At 43.0% G+C, this 15605-nt stretch overlaps 2 protein-coding genes across 3 annotated transcripts in view; one reads left to right on the top strand and one right to left on the bottom strand.

The window, feature by feature from the left end:
* Positions 1–13: 13 nt before the first annotated feature.
* On the bottom strand, positions 14–10847 carry LOC306887544 (cyclic AMP-responsive element-binding protein 3-like protein 4). 2 transcript variants are annotated; one of them, XM_079445370.1, is made up of 10 exons: positions 10671–10847; positions 9177–9284; positions 8459–8690; positions 8180–8304; positions 8022–8111; positions 6492–6598; positions 6238–6306; positions 3146–3230; positions 2973–3069; positions 14–1545 (listed from the first exon to the last, which is right to left on the bottom strand). In XM_079445370.1, exons 1-10 carry the CDS (start codon positions 10716–10718, stop codon positions 1262–1264), a joined length of 1245 nt encoding a protein of 414 aa, XP_079301496.1. In that variant the 5' UTR covers positions 10719–10847; the 3' UTR covers positions 14–1261. The 2 variants fall into 2 exon arrangements, with proteins under 2 accessions (XP_079301496.1, XP_079301497.1); XM_079445371.1 differs by having other exon boundaries at positions 77–1545; positions 8022–8093.
* A 957-nt stretch (positions 10848–11804) lies between these two features.
* LOC306887697 (zinc transporter ZIP1-like) overlaps positions 11805–15605 on the top strand; it is a 6102-nt gene continuing 2301 nt past the window's right edge. The window contains exons 1-3 of the mRNA XM_079445657.1: positions 11805–12055; positions 13680–13840; positions 14585–14715. Coding sequence (XP_079301783.1) covers positions 13702–13840; positions 14585–14715 — 270 coding nt within the window. The 5' untranslated portion in view covers positions 11805–12055; positions 13680–13701. The remainder of the gene's footprint in view (positions 12056–13679; positions 13841–14584; positions 14716–15605) is intronic.

Below are 15605 nucleotides of genomic sequence, written 5' to 3'. Positions count from 1 at the left end.
ACAGCTTTTTTTTGCAGTGCAGACTAAATACTGTATTAATTGTTAGTGGCTCAAATAAACAAAACCAGCAACAAAACATGTTACAAATGACTTTTTTTTATTCAGAAGACAATAAAATAAGAAAAGAGGCCCAATCCATTCACCCTCAGACGGTCTGAAGCATTAAAACATCACATATCTTTCAATGAACACCAGCGCTTCTGAACCGGTTTGGCCCAGGTCTCTGGTTTTTCACCACTTCTATTAAACCCTGATCTCCGTTTATCTTAAACTCCACCCAGTATGACTTGTGCTAATTCAGCTTTTAAAAGCCATTATAAAAAGCAAAAGCGAAGAAGCCTTGGGGTTTAGTACGACGCTCACAGGCACGTCTGCTTCATGAGGACGCTCCGGTGAGAAAAACAAGCTCAGACATACACATGTGTTCAAACATCTGGGTTCAGTAAGATTCAGAACCTTTCTCAAAGTCTCTTCTGCTCACCAACGCTGCATTCTTTTAATCAAAAATACAGTATAATCAGTAAATATGTGAAATATTATTACAATTTACAATAGCAATTTCTGTGATCAAATCTGAATTTTCAGCATCATTACTGCAGTCTTCAGTGTGATGCATCATCCTTCAAAACTCAGATTTTAAGTTAAATTAAACCACAGAAAAATCTGATCTTGTGCCATTTTTTCTGTTTACACGTGTGCAGTGATATCCGAGCTTTACTAAACAAAAAACCCCTCAAAACAGCACTAAACCTGTCTGGAACACTAGTGCTGTCAAATGATTAAATTGCATACAAAATAAAAGTTTTTGTTTGCATAATATATGGTTGTGAACTGTATGTTTATTATGTATATATAAATACACACAGTATATATTTTGAAAATATTTACACGTATATATTTATATTCATACAATTTATATATAAACATAACATGTTTTTCTGAAATATACAAACATGCATGTGTGCGTATTTATATATTCATAAATATACACAGCACACATATATATTATGCAAACAACATTTTATTTTAGATGCAATTAATTGTTTGACAGCACTATGTAACACACAAACAGATTATTGTAGGGTTGTGACTCTCTGAGCTAAAGCACATAACGATTATAATCCGATGATGATGATGATGAAGGTGAAACACACCTGTATCTGTGTTCAGAGGGAATAAATAAAGGCATGTCAGAGAAGCTGTTCTCTTGGCTTTGTTTCAGACGATCCACACCCGTCGCAGTTAAACAGGTCGAGTCGCCTCACATTTCATCAGCATGCGGCAGTTTGGCTGCGTCTGCGTTTGCTGCAGCCACCGGAGCTGTTAAACTGACAGACAGAGCTGCGTCTGCGTCTGCGTCTGCGGCCGAGCCGTTCCTCTGCTCTCGAGTCCAGTCCTGCGTCTCCGTCTGCTGTGGCCCGTCTGCGTCTGCAGGTCTGGCTTCTGTCGGGAGCAACAGAGGCTCTGGAGACATCGGATCGTCTTTTCCAGGATCCTCCAGAAGCGGAAGAGACTCCACGTCATTCAAGATGTTTCTGGAAATCACTGCACACAATAAAACCCAGCCGTCACTCAGAGACACTGCATACTACTCAAGTCAAGCGCTTAAAGCACTGTAATAAACATCATATCTGTGTTCAAACCAGTATTACTGGAGCTGGCTCTGGCTGGGTGTTAGGTGCTCATACAAAAGCTTGATTCTAAACATTACATACACAACTATTTAGTTTCAAATTTGATTTATTTTCACTAGAAGCTTTTCATTTTTTTGTGCTAGTGTGATTCTAAGCTTTCAGAGACAAGGCTTAAGCATAAAGTGCAAGTCTGAGCTGTTTTAACTGAAAGAAACTTAACTGACTGATCTTAAAATATATCAGTGCCTTTGTTTTGTCTCAAGATGCACACCAGTAATGTTTTTCTAAGGCACGTTAATAAAAATGACTTAAATGCCATAATTGATCTATGATCTAGTCCTGTCTTAGTCTAATCTCTGTCTGTGAAACCAGGGGCCTGTTTCATGAAACAAGTTTACCAAATAAGCCTGGTTTATATCCAGTAGTCTGGCTTATTGTCCGTTGATTTGGTTCAGAATAAGTCAGACTAAATGAAATAAGCTTGGCTTGTTTGGTAAACTTGTTTTATGTAACAGGCCCCAGGCCTTAATTTTATTTTTTATTTATTTTAACTAAACTCTATGCATTGAATTTAATTTTGATTTATAGCTGAATTCAAAATTTATTTGTAATTTTCTTTATTTTAACTAGTCTAAATGTTCAATTGCATTTTTATTTAACTAGCTTAACTGTATGCTTTTAATCCTATTTTAACCAGTTCATTATTAAACTTTATTTGAACTAGTGTAATTCTAAACTTTTCATTTTATTTTAACTTAAATTTCAAATGAAACTGAAATTGGTAATATTACACTAGTGCTATCAAACAATCGCATCCAAAATAAAAGTTTGTTTACATAATATATATACGTGTACTGTGTTTATTATGTGTATGTATATATACACACACACACACACGTAATATATATACATAACATGTTTCTTAAATATATACATGCATGTGTGTGTATTTATATATAAATAATAAATATACACAGTACACACATATATTATGTAAACAAACTTTTATTTTGGATGTGATTAATTGTTTGACAGCACTAGTTTACACACTTAAAGGATTTTAGTTTACATACTTAAATTAAGAAAACGATCTAAAACAACATACATACATATATATTATATATATTATACACTGTTGCTAAATTTCCTCATTCCATTCTGAATATTTAATGATGCAGCATATTTTGTGTTATGGTTTGTTACCATGGCAACTGATTGACATGTCCCAGCGGATATGCAGTGTTGGTAACCAAACAGCTGCTGCTAGCCATCGACTTCCAGAGTCATTTTCCCCCCATAATATACTGTAGAAGTCAGCTGTTTGGAGAAGAAACTCACCGGCGGCCGGAGCGTAACTGTCCTCCACTGACGGCGAGCGGCGGCTGAACGGACTGTAACTGGGGAAGATGAGCAGAGCCAGAGAGAAGATGAGGATCTGTGAGGAGGAAGAACACACTCGTGAGATCACGGCTGCACATGAGAGCATTAATGATCTGAGAGAGAGGTCAAACCATGATGCATGTGCTCGTCTGCGCAGCTTTAGTGACCGTCTGCTTGATCAAAGACTGCAGTTTGTGCAGCTGAGCCACAAGAGACCTGAAACACACACAATAACACACACACTGCATCAAATCTGGAATATATGTCTCAATAGAGCATAAATATGAGGAACACCATCACTGCATCACATCTGCTGAATCAAAACCAATGCTTTCTCTGTTTTGCTGATGACAGAAATAGTGTCTGTTTTGCTTTCTCTCACTAATATATGATGCATTTTTGTTTTTGAGAATCATTGGTGTGTGAATTAGTCTTGTTTTCTCCCTTAAACACCAGAAAAACACACAAACACATGATTCCTGTCTGAATCTAAGTCACATTACAACCATCTGATCAATTCTCAGTCTGTTTTCACATGCATGACGTTATTTAATATCTAATCCTGATTTCAAGGACAGAATCATGATCCAGAGACAGAAGAAAATGCAAAAATGAGCAGATGATTCTGCTTTTACTGCAGCCAAACACACAGAAAATCAGATTTTGAGAAAAGCTTATTTTTGCATTAATTGGAGAATTTGAACAATTATTCCACTCTTTTTTTAGATTAAATTAAATTATAAATTTTGAATACGACTTTTTGTAATTAAAACTGAAAATGTTAACATTTAAATTGCATTAAAGCTGATAGTCGTGGGGGAAGTCGTGGCCTAATGGTTAGAGAGTCGGACTCGTAATCCAAAGGTTGTGGGTTCGAGTCTCCGGCTGGCAGGGATTGTAGGTGGGGGGAGTGAATGTCCAGCGCTCTCTCCACCCTCAATACCACGACTGAGGTGCCCTTGAGCAAGACACCAAACCCCCAACTGCTCCCCGGGCGCCGCAGCATAAATGCTGCCCACTGCTCCGGGTGTGTGTTCACAGTGTGTGTGTGTGTTCACTGCTGTGTGTGTGCACTTGGATGGGTTAAACGCAGAGCACCAATTTCGAGTATGGGTCACCATACTTGACAATACGTCACGACTTTTTTTACTTTACTTTATAGATAACTTAACAGGGCTCCAAACTGCGACTAAAATGGTCGCATTTGCGACCAAAAATATTAATTTGCGAGTGAAGTTTTTGCTGAGGTCGCCACTGGCGACTATATATAATTTGCATGAAAGGACTTTTTTCCCGATTGTTTTGCGCTCACATCTTTTGTTATGTTCACGTATTAAACTTACATAAGACGATGCGCATCAAAGTTTTACTGGAAAAGAGTTTCAAACAGTCCTCGTCTCTGCCGCACACAGTCTGCTGAACGCAGTGAGAGAGACCTGAAAGGGCCTGTTTACACCTGCTCACTTCATGCATTTTCTCTGATCGGATATCTATATGATTTGTTAAAACGTTTCCCCATTTACACTTGGCCACATAAATGTGTCTTCGCAAAACGGATATAAATCCGTTCTTCAATTCCCGCTTCATATGCAAATATAACGGAGTTCACGTCAATGAAAGCAATGGATAATTTTATTAATTATCAGCTAATTTCAATATCAAGAGAGCGCGCGGCATCAGCACTGGAAAGATAGGCTAGTCTCGCTACTTTTAATGAAGAAGATTGTGTGTTGAGCGTCTGCGGCTTACTTTCAGGTTCATTCAGTTTGCGCGTCGCTTGCTGAAGAAATACTCCGCTACTCATCCGCGGTGATGCTTGTTGCATTGCGCTGTCATATCTGACTATAACATGCCATATAGCCTATAAAACGCTCTCACACGTCTATTATTTTAATATTATGGGAGGAGTAAAATTACCATATGTGGTTTCAACAACCAGATGCATTTACACGTGTCCGGTCGATCTTCTTATCGAGATCTTAGTCTATATGCTGTGTTCTGTTAATGCATGGACTTCCTGTTATTTGAAGCGCACTTGCCATCCAGTAATCGCAAAAAGCTTTGTGCTGTCTTACTTTTTAATAAACAAAGTATCAGCTTTAAAATGCTACGAAATTCAAATGATGCGGTTTGGGTGCTCTTTAATGCGGAGCACAAGCGCACACTTTGGGTAATATAAACACCAGCACCCCGCGTCCACACGGTCCCTGTATGCGTCCGGATCGCGCGAGCGGAGAGTATCGCACTTAATGCTCAGGCGCGATCTCTTTAGCACCTCAGTTAAAGCAGCAAGTGAACCCATTATATATTTCCATTTACTACTATAGTATGAAATGAACATGATCAAAAGGTAGGCAATAAGAAAACCTATAGTAGGCTACAACTGTTTTATGTAAAAGCTCATTCAGTGTTTCAAACTGAGGAAATGTATAAAGCTTGTAAACATTGCATTGTAATACATTTACCTCAGAATAACCACTCAGTGTCCATAAACTCATCAGTCAGCTAGAAAAATAACTATAAAGAGGAGCGTTTTGCTATATTCATGCGCTGTTGCATATTAATATTTTTACTTATTCTGTTGTACATGATTCAACTCCTCCTATAAAATTGCATTTTACTAATGAAGAAAAACAGACTGAATGTGTGAAAGACGTGACAACATTTATAGGATGCACTGCACTCAGTGGCCAAGTGATGCTTATGATATTGGTACAGATTCTGTGTAACGAACAATTCTTTGTGACTGTATATTTCACGTTGTAAAAGACATTTAATTCACACTTTAAGTGAACCTTAGTCCCCCGGTCGACCTGATCATCTACAAGATGGATTAAAATGCTGATAAAGCCTAGAAAAGATAAGACATAAACACATGACAAAATGATTGAAATGTTAAAATAGGGGGGAAAAATAAAATGATAATAATAAAATAAACCACTTTTATTCTGTGGCACCTAAAAAAATAATTTGACGCCTAAGTTTTTCTTTTATAGGAGCCAATGGCTCCTTACTCGATTTTTTTGTCTGGAGCCCTGACTTAATATATAATTTGAAAAAAAAAAAACTATAAAATGGAAAAATTTTATTGATATTTTTGAACTTCAAGCATCATCAGATTAGGTAATATTAGACCTTTTATTCTTTTGCAAATCATCATAAATTTTGCAGAGCTATATTACGAGTCCTGGTGTTGTTATAAGACAGTGTTCAGTTCACTCACACATTGTGTTTCTCCAGCTGATCCACGGTTCTCTGCAGCTGTTTATTCTGAGCTGAACACGACGCCACCCTGAAACACACACACACACACAACGAGAGAGTTCAGACTTTCACAAGCCATTTCACATCTACTGACTGCAATCACACACGGCCTCAGAGATGTCAGCTGGAAAGGAAAGCGGTTTTAAAAAACCATTTGGATGAAAGATAAAGACAAGCATTAAGATGAAGACAGAGTGTGTTTTGGTGTCTCACCTGCTCTCCAGACCGTCTATATACTCCTTCTTCCTCCGGCGACTGTCTTGCGCCGAGAGTTTATTCCGGATCTTCCGTCTTACTTTCTTCAGGATTCTCTCCTCAGTCTGAGAGAGATCAGTCCAGACAGAACTCAATTAATCACAACACGCACACACTCACTCACGCACACACTCACTCGCACAGTCGTTCACTCACACACGCAGTCTCACTTGCACACGCACTCTCACTTGCACACGCACTCACTCGCACTCACACACACTCTCACTCGCACACACTCACTCACACGCACACACACTCTCACTCGCACACACACACTCACTCGCACAGTCGTTCACTCGCACACGCAGTCTCACTTGCACACGCACTCTCACTTGCACACGCACTCACTCGCACGCACACACACTCGCACTCGCACACACTCTCACTCGCATACACTCACTCGCACACACTCACTCGCACACACACTCTCACTCGCACACACGCACTCGCGCACTCACTCTCACTCACTCACTCGCACGCACTCTTGCGCGCACTAGCACACTCACTAACGCACGCACTCACTCTCACGCACGCACTCTCACTCGCTCACACTCGCACTAGCACAATCACACACTCACGCACGCACTCACTCGCTCGCACTCACACGCTCGCTCGCACTCTCACGCACGCACTCTCACTCGCTCGCACTCTCACGCACACACTAGCACACTCACACACTCACTCACACGCGCACACACTTTCACTCGCACGCACTCTCACTCGCACTAGCACACTCACTCACTCACTCACGAGCACACTCACTCGCACACTCACTCGCACACTCACTCTCACTCGCACTCACTAGCACACTCACTCGTACGCACTCACTCACACCCGCACTCACTCACCCGCACTCTCACTCACTCACCCGCACTCACTCTCACTCACTCACTAGCACACTCACTCGCTCACGCGCGCACTCTCACGCGCGCACTCTCACTCGCTCGCACTCTCACGCACTCACTAGCACACTCACGCACTCACTCGCACACTCACTCGCACACACACACACTTTCACTCGCACACACTCTCACTCGCACTAGCACACTCACTCACTCACTCACTCACGCGCACACTCACTCGCACACTCACATGCACACTCACTCTCACTCGCGTGCGCACTCTCACTCGCACTCACTCTCGCGCGCACTAGCACATTCACTCACTCACTCACGCGCACACTCACTCGCACACTCACTCACCCGCACTCTCACTCATTAGCACACTCACTCGCTCACACGCGCACTCTCACGCACGCACTCTCACTCGCTCTCTCACGCACTCACTGATTCGCACTCTCACTCGCACGCACTCACTCACTCTCACACGCACGCACTCACTCGCACGCACTCAATCTCACTCACACACACACTCACTCGCACTCTCACTTGCACTCGCACGCACTCTCACTCGCACACTCACTCGCACTAACACACTCACTCACTCGCATGCACACACACACTCACACACGCTCACTCACTCACTCACCTTTGTTAGGGGCAGGTTATTGGGCAGTGAGACTCCTTCCTGATCCAGCAGCTTCTGCTCCTCATCTGTGAGCTGGAGATCAGGATAAACCTGAGGAGAGTTAAATCATCACCAGCTAAAGCCTCATCATTCACCTCAACTCATCACAACAAACGTACCAAAAAACCATCGTGGTTCTGAATGTTTTGCACGTCGTGAGCAGAAACGCTCTCCACTTTGACAGACGACACCAGCTCGTTGACCACACACGAGTCGGCCAGCAGCATCTGAGAGCTCCACTCGTCTGAACAAAGACACATGAGAACATCAATCACTGACAAACCTTTAAAGACAGACCTCCTGTCATCTCGATGGAATACACTCCCATCTGTTCATATTAATCAACTTATTTTGAAATAATCATGTTTACTAGCAGAATTTCCCATGATGCTGCTCACCCAGCTCGATGGAGATCACGTCCATATGTGGCATTTCCTGCTCCGAGGCTCCGCCCACACCGCTGATGTCATACACCACCTGATAGACGGTGTTCCCAGGGTTCTGCTCGTGGGTTCCGTCGGAGGACTGATCTTCAGACAGACCGCTGTCGCTGTCGCACACCGCTGACGTGTACATCTCGTTCGGGTTCATGGCGTTCAGAACCTCCTCAGATTCACTGTCGTTTAAACTCTGGAACACAAGAGAAAGACGCTTCAGGACAGACGGAAGACAGCTTCCTCCAGTGAAAGAGTGCATCTGCTGTTGTCTCTCACATCAAAATCCAGCCACATATTTGTTTAGAGCTGTTTTGGTTTGTAAACACTGCTTGATCTGTGCAGATTTCTCTCCTGATTCAGACCAGAACACTTTTTCATTGGAGGAAGAGTTATTATGGATTATAAACTCTATGGTATTTGAGTTAAAAACATCTCAATGCTGGATTAGTTTCAGCTTTTATCTTCTCCAGATGTTAACGGATGGACTGGAGTGGTGTGGATTATTGTGATGTTTTTATCAGCTGTTTGGACTCTCATTCTGATGGCACCCATTCACTGCAGAGCATCCATTGCTGAGACACTGATGCAGAGACACATTTCTACAAATCTGAAGGACCAAGGGTGAGGATATTTTCAGCTGATGTTCATTTGTGGCTGGATTACTCCTCTATTCACTCACACAGCGCGGCTCGATGCTCCAATCCTCCGTGTGTGTCTCCAGCCCAGCGTACAGTATTCCTCCAGACTCTTCCAGGAGCAGCCCGCTCTCCAGAACCTCCTCAGCATCCTACAACACACATTAAAGAACACCTAAAGCTTGGTGCATGTAAGAGCTGCTTATGTGGAGAAAAACCCACAGCTTTAATGATATGGACTGGAACAAACTAATTATAAAAACAAACATTTAAATGTGTATTTTGTATGTTTTCTTTCCACTAGTCTGAAAAAGCAAAACCCAAAATCTGACCAGTGCATGAAAACACAATGGTTTTGTTTATATTGTCCAGCTACTTTTACAGTAGTTTTCTATCAAATGACAAACATGCTTCTGTCTCAGGTTCAGTGACACCTGACCAGGAGGAGCTCTGATCCTTCAACAATTAACTCTACCTCCCTCTCCCTCCCTCCCTCCCCCCCCCCCCCCCCTCTCTCTCTCTCTCTCTCTCTCTCTCTCTCTCTCTCTCTCCATCTCCCTCCCTCCCTCTCTCTGTCTCTCTCTCGCTCTCCATCCATCCCTCCCTCCCTCCCTCCCTCTCTCCATCCATCCCTCCCTCCCTCCCTCTCTCCATCCATCCCTCCCTCCCTCCCTCCCTCCCTCTCTCCATCCATCCCTCCCTCCCTCCATCCATCCCTCCCTCTCTCTCTCTCTCTCTCTCTCTCTCTCTCTCTCCTCCCTCCCTCCCTCCCTCTATCTCTCTCTCCCTCTATCTCTCTCTCCCTCTGTCTATCTCTCCCTCCCTCCCTGTCTCTCTCTCTATCTCTCCCTCCCTGTCTCTCTCTCTATCTCTCCCTCCCTGTCTCTCTCTCTATCTCTCTGTCTCTCTCTTTCTCTCTCTCTCTCTCTCTCTCTCTCTCTCTCTCCCTCTCCCTCCCTCCCATCTCCCTCCCTCCCCATCTCCCTCCCTCTCCATCTCCCTCCCTCCCTCCCTCCCTCTCTCTCTCTCTCTCTCTCTCTCTCTCCCTCTCCCTCTCTCTCTCCATCTCCCTCCCTCCCTCTCTATCTCTCTCTGTCTCTCTCCCTCCCTCCCTCTCTCTCTCTCTCTCCCTCTCTCCCTCTCTCTCTCTCCCTCCCTCTCTCTCTCTCCCTCTCTCTCCCTCTCTCTCTCTCCCTCTCTCTCTCTCTCTCTCTCCCTCTCTCTCTCCCTCTCCCTCTCCCTCCCTCCCTCTATCTCTCTCTGTCTCTCTCTCTGTAGGAGGATGTGAAGATCCTGGTAAACAGGAATAAGAGACGCTTTGCTCCAGTTCACTAAACTCACTTTAAAATGAGTGATAATCACATATAAAGTCTGTCACAGCAGATAATTCCGGTTTAGTTTCGCATGACAGAATACATACAGCACCAGCATGTGTTATTAAACAGCTGAAGATTAGATCAGATGAATGTGTCTGTGTGTCAGCTGTCAATCACTGTAAACACAGCGGGTTTACGGTGTTTTCTGCACGCTTTACTCACTCGCTCGGTGGATTTAACGTCCCCGGACACGATATCTGCTCCTCGCATCCTTCACACACGCGTCTTCGGTTTATTCTGCGAGCAAACACGGATATTTCTCCGTATGGATCCGGATCTTCTGGTTCATTTGATTCAGAGTAATTCACTTCCGCGTGTTGAGCGTGTGGGCGGGGCTCTGGAGAGACGCTGACCAATAGCGCGTCACGCGCCTCTGCTCAGATATGAAGAGAATAAAAAATAATTATTCGCTGTTAAATCGTGACTGTTTGTTTTCACTTAAACGTGTATTAAAGTTTCTCAGTGTCGCTATTCAAGTGTAAATTATTTTTCAGACATTTCTAAAACAACACACGCATACAGTGAGGTCACGTGATACATGTTACTTTTCTCCGCGCTACTAAGGACGGACCAATCACATTCGTTTGTGATTACATAGAAATAATCTGTAATAATTTTATAGAGATCGAGATCGACGAGGAGGATTTCTATTACCAATCATGAGTAAAAATAATAGTATATATGAATATATATGAATATTTAATTTTTTGTGTTATAAATGACTCATAAAGACCGTTTTTATGTACTCAACTTCCAAAAACAATACTGTTCACTAGAATCGATCTCAGCTATTGATTATGTTTATGAAATTCTGTCTCTACTCGAACTGCTTACATAATGTTTCGTGTTATGCATGTAATGTTCAGCAGCAGTACTAAAATTTTAAAGTAAATATATATTTTTTAACAATACCATGTTGATAACGGGATTCTTTAGGTTCCTTTGGTATATATCACAGTATTAAACACACAATCATTGGCTGCAGGCAGATGTTTAATGTTCCTTGTGCATGTTTGGACGAGTTGTGGACAGCTGTGACTCATATAGGTACCCGGTTCCCAAATGAATCACTCGTTTGAGTCGGATCTTTTGAATGAATCTTTTGAGTTGTATTGTTGAGTTCGGAGCCGCACACTATACTACTCTTTCTATTCTAGCTTTAGAAAGATATGATGCAAAATAGCGAGAGTAGTATCGAAGTCTCTTTATTCTATTGTCTTTGTTAGTAGGCTAATACACGATTCCAAAATCCGCGAATGAGTTGTGAATCAGTCAGACAATTGAATCGTTCACTGAGATGATTCAGATTCGGATATGGTGACTCACCGACCGTCAGTTTCCCGAAAACAGGAGAAGTGGAGCACATACTGGAACAAACCTCAGCAAAACAACACCATTCAACCTCGAGTGCTCATCTGATCTATCAAATACGAACATAAGCTCGTTAATGTGCGGATAACGCTTGTTTAGTTTGTTTGTTTGCACAGATGATCTAGAGGAGATCCAGCAGCACAGAACTCGGATCTTCTGCTTCAGTCTGTGTTTTGGTAAGTCCTGCTGAACTATAGTAGAGTTTGTGTGTGTGTGTGTTTGTGTGTTCCGGATGTTCTCAGGTGTGCTGCAGGTGATGTGTGTGTGTTCTGGATGTTCTCAGGTGTGCTGCAGGTGATGTGTGTGTGTTCTGGATGTTCTCAGGTGTGCTGCAGGTGATGTGTGTGTGTTCTGGATGTTCTCCGGTGTGCTGCAGGTGATGTGTGTGTGTTCTGGATGTTCTCAGGTGTGCTGCAGGTGATGTGTGCGTGATCTGGATGTTCTCAGGTGTGCTGCAGGTGACGTGTGTGTGTTCTGGATGTTCTCCGGTGTGCTGCAGGTGATGTGTGTGTGTTCTGGATGTTCTCCGGTGTGCTGCAGGTGACGTGTGTGTGTTCTGGATGTTCTCAGGTGTGCTGCAGGTGATGTGTGTGTGTTCTGGATGTTCTCAGGTGTGCTGCAGGTGATGTGTGTGTGTTCTGGATGTTCTCAGCTGTGCTGCAGGTGATGTGTGTGTGTTCTGGATGTTCTCAGCTGTGCTGCAGGTGATGTGTGTGTGTTCTGGATGTTCTCAGGTGTGCTGCAGGTAATGTGTGTGTGTTCTGGATGTTCTCAGCTGTGCTGCAGGTGATGTGTGTGTGTTCTGGATGTTCTCAGGTGTGCTGCAGGTGATGTGTGTGTTCTGGATGTTCTCAGGTGTGCTGCAGGTGATGTGTGTGTGTTCTGGATGTTCTCAGGTGTGCTGCAGGTGATGTGTGCGTGATCTGGATGTTCTCAGGTGTGCTGCAGGTGACGTGTGTGTGTTCTGGATGTTCTCCGGTGTGCTGCAGGTGATGTGTGTGTGTTCTGGATGTTCTCCGGTGTGCTGCAGGTGACGTGTGTGTGTTCTGGATGTTCTCAGGTGTGCTGCAGGTGATGTGTGTGTGTTCTGGATGTTCTCAGGTGTGCTGCAGGTGATGTGTGTGTGTTCTGGATGTTCTCAGCTGTGCTGCAGGTGATGTGTGTGTGTTCTGGATGTTCTCAGCTGTGCTGCAGGTGATGTGTGTGTGTTCTGGATGTTCTCAGGTGTGCTGCAGGTAATGTGTGTGTGTTCTGGATGTTCTCAGCTGTGCTGCAGGTGATGTGTGTGTGTTCTGGATGTTCTCAGGTGTGCTGCAGGTGATGTGTGTGTGTTCTGGATGTTCTCAGGTGTGCTGCAGGTGATGTGTGTGTGTTCTGGATGTTCTCAGGTGTGCTGCAGGTGATGTGTGTGTGTGTTCTGGATGTTCCCAGGTGTGCTGCAGGTGATGTGTGTGTGTTCTGGATGTTCTCAGCTGTGCTGCAGGTGATGTGTGTGTGTTCTGGATGTTCTCAGGTGTGCTGCAGGTGATGTGTGTGTTCTGGATGTTCTCAGGTGTGCTGCAGGTGATGTGTGTGTGTTCTGGATGTTCTCAGGTGTGCTGCAGGTGATGTGTGTGTGTTCTGGATGTTCCCAGGTGTGCTGCAGGTGATGTGTGTGTGTGTTCTGGATGTTCTCAGGTGTGCTGCAGGTGATGTGTGTGTGTTCTGGATGTTCTCAGCTGTGCTGCAGGTGATGTGTGTGTGTGTTCTGGATGTTCTCAGGTGTGCTGCAGGTGATGTGTGTGTTCTGGATGTTCTCAGGTGTGCTGCAGGTGAGCTCCCGATGGACTCCTCAGGTGTTTCTCCTGGGCTTCTTCACATCAAGCTCCTCACACTGGTGCTGATGCTGTGCTTCAGTCTGCTGTGTGGTTTCAGTCCGGTGTGTGTCTTGAGACGGGCGACACGCTTCAGCTCAGATCCAGGTCTGATGAGGAAGATGATGATGAAGCTTACATAGAAATCAATGAGTCACATTTCACTCTAGTATCACAAAACTATAATAGGAACTTTCTCATGAGCAGTTGGGAAGGTTACTTTGGAAATGTCATAGGTTACAGATTACAAGTTACCCTTTTTAAAATACTTACTTTTTTTAATAAAATACTTTTATTTCACAAAATCCTTCATCACTTGATTTAATAATTTAATTTTAAAGCACAGCCAGCACAAAATCAGACTTTAGCACCTGTTTTTACTTTCAGATCATTCTGAGGTTAAATACAGATTTAAAATCATAACAAGAAATAGTTTAATAGCTATGATACTAGTTTTGAAATCAAATCTTTGCATATCTACGACCGGAAACACTGGCATCTAACAATGCATTGGGGAAAAAACAGTTAATCTTAAAAAATAAATAAAGCATATACATATAACAGTTATAGAATAAGCATGTGCCATAAACATTGCTCTCATATTTTAGAGAAGTCAGTGCATTTTGGGAAATAAATGTAACCCTCTTTGTAATCGTTAACATTTTCAGAAGTAACTGCAATTTAATTACACCTTTTTCCCCTCAGTAATTGTAACTGATTTTAATTACATTCATTTAGTAATTAAATGACATAATTTAGTTAGATGTACCTAGTTCCTCCCCAGCACTGCTCATTAATGAAGCCGTCCCGTCCTGTTCAGAGGGATTCATTTGTCTGTTGGTGTGTTTTAAGGCTCTCGGCAGAGGGCTTTGAGTTTGGCGTCGTGTTTGGCCTGCGGGGTCTTTCTGGCCTCCTGTCTTCTAGAGCTTCTGCCGGACTATCTCAACCACATGAGAGACACGTTCAGCCGTCTGCACATCACCGTGAGTCTCTTCTCATGATAGCCAGCACATTCTGGGTTACTATCAAAAAATGTTCTGCTCACCAAAGCTGCATTTGTTTGATCAAAAACACAGTAAAAATAGTGAAATATTATTACAGTTTAAAACAGCTGTTTTCTATGTGAATATCTGTTAAACTCATTTATTTCTGTGATCAAAGCTGAATTTTCAGCATCATTACTCCAGTCTTCAGTGTCACATGATGTGGGCGCATCACTGATTTGTTGACTCCTCCCTCTTTTTGTGACAGGCATCAATGTATCATGCTGCTAGTAAGATACAATCTTGTTTTTCACCTAATAAATATTAAAATTGTGTTTTCTTGTTTAAAGGGATAGTTCACCCAGAAATGAAAATGTGATGTTTATCTGCTTACCCCCAGGGCATCCAAGATGTAGGTGACTTTGTTTCTTCAGTAGAACACAAATGAAGATTTTTAACTCAAACCGTTGCAGTGTCAGTTATATAATGGCAGTCAATGGGACCCACGGCTTTGAGAGTAAAAAAACATACACAGACAAAACCAATCGTTTCATGTCTTTAGACCTCAATGTATCGTCACGAGCCTCAGGGTTTAATTTGGTTTTGTCTGTGTATGTTTTTTTACTCTCAAAGCCGTGAGTCCCATTGACTGCCATTATATAACTGACAGACTGCAACGGTTTGAGTTAAAAATCTTCATTTGTGTTCTACTGAAGAAACAAAGTCACCTACATCTTGGATGCCCTGGGGGTAAGCAGATAAACACCACATTTTCATTTCTGGGTGAACTATCCCTTTAACATTTTGAAGTCAGGGCAAAGTGTTTCAAATTTGGGATAAAATGTCTTTCTAATGTGTTGATAGTGAAGGCAGCTGGTGAGGAAGTCTTC

The sequence above is a fragment of the Barbus barbus genome (assembly GCF_936440315.1).
Source record: "Barbus barbus genome assembly, chromosome: 21".
Classification (NCBI taxonomy): Eukaryota; Metazoa; Chordata; class Actinopteri; order Cypriniformes; family Cyprinidae; genus Barbus; species Barbus barbus.
Note: the sequence above shows the minus strand (reverse complement) of the source record. Positions and strands in the feature narration are given on the sequence as shown.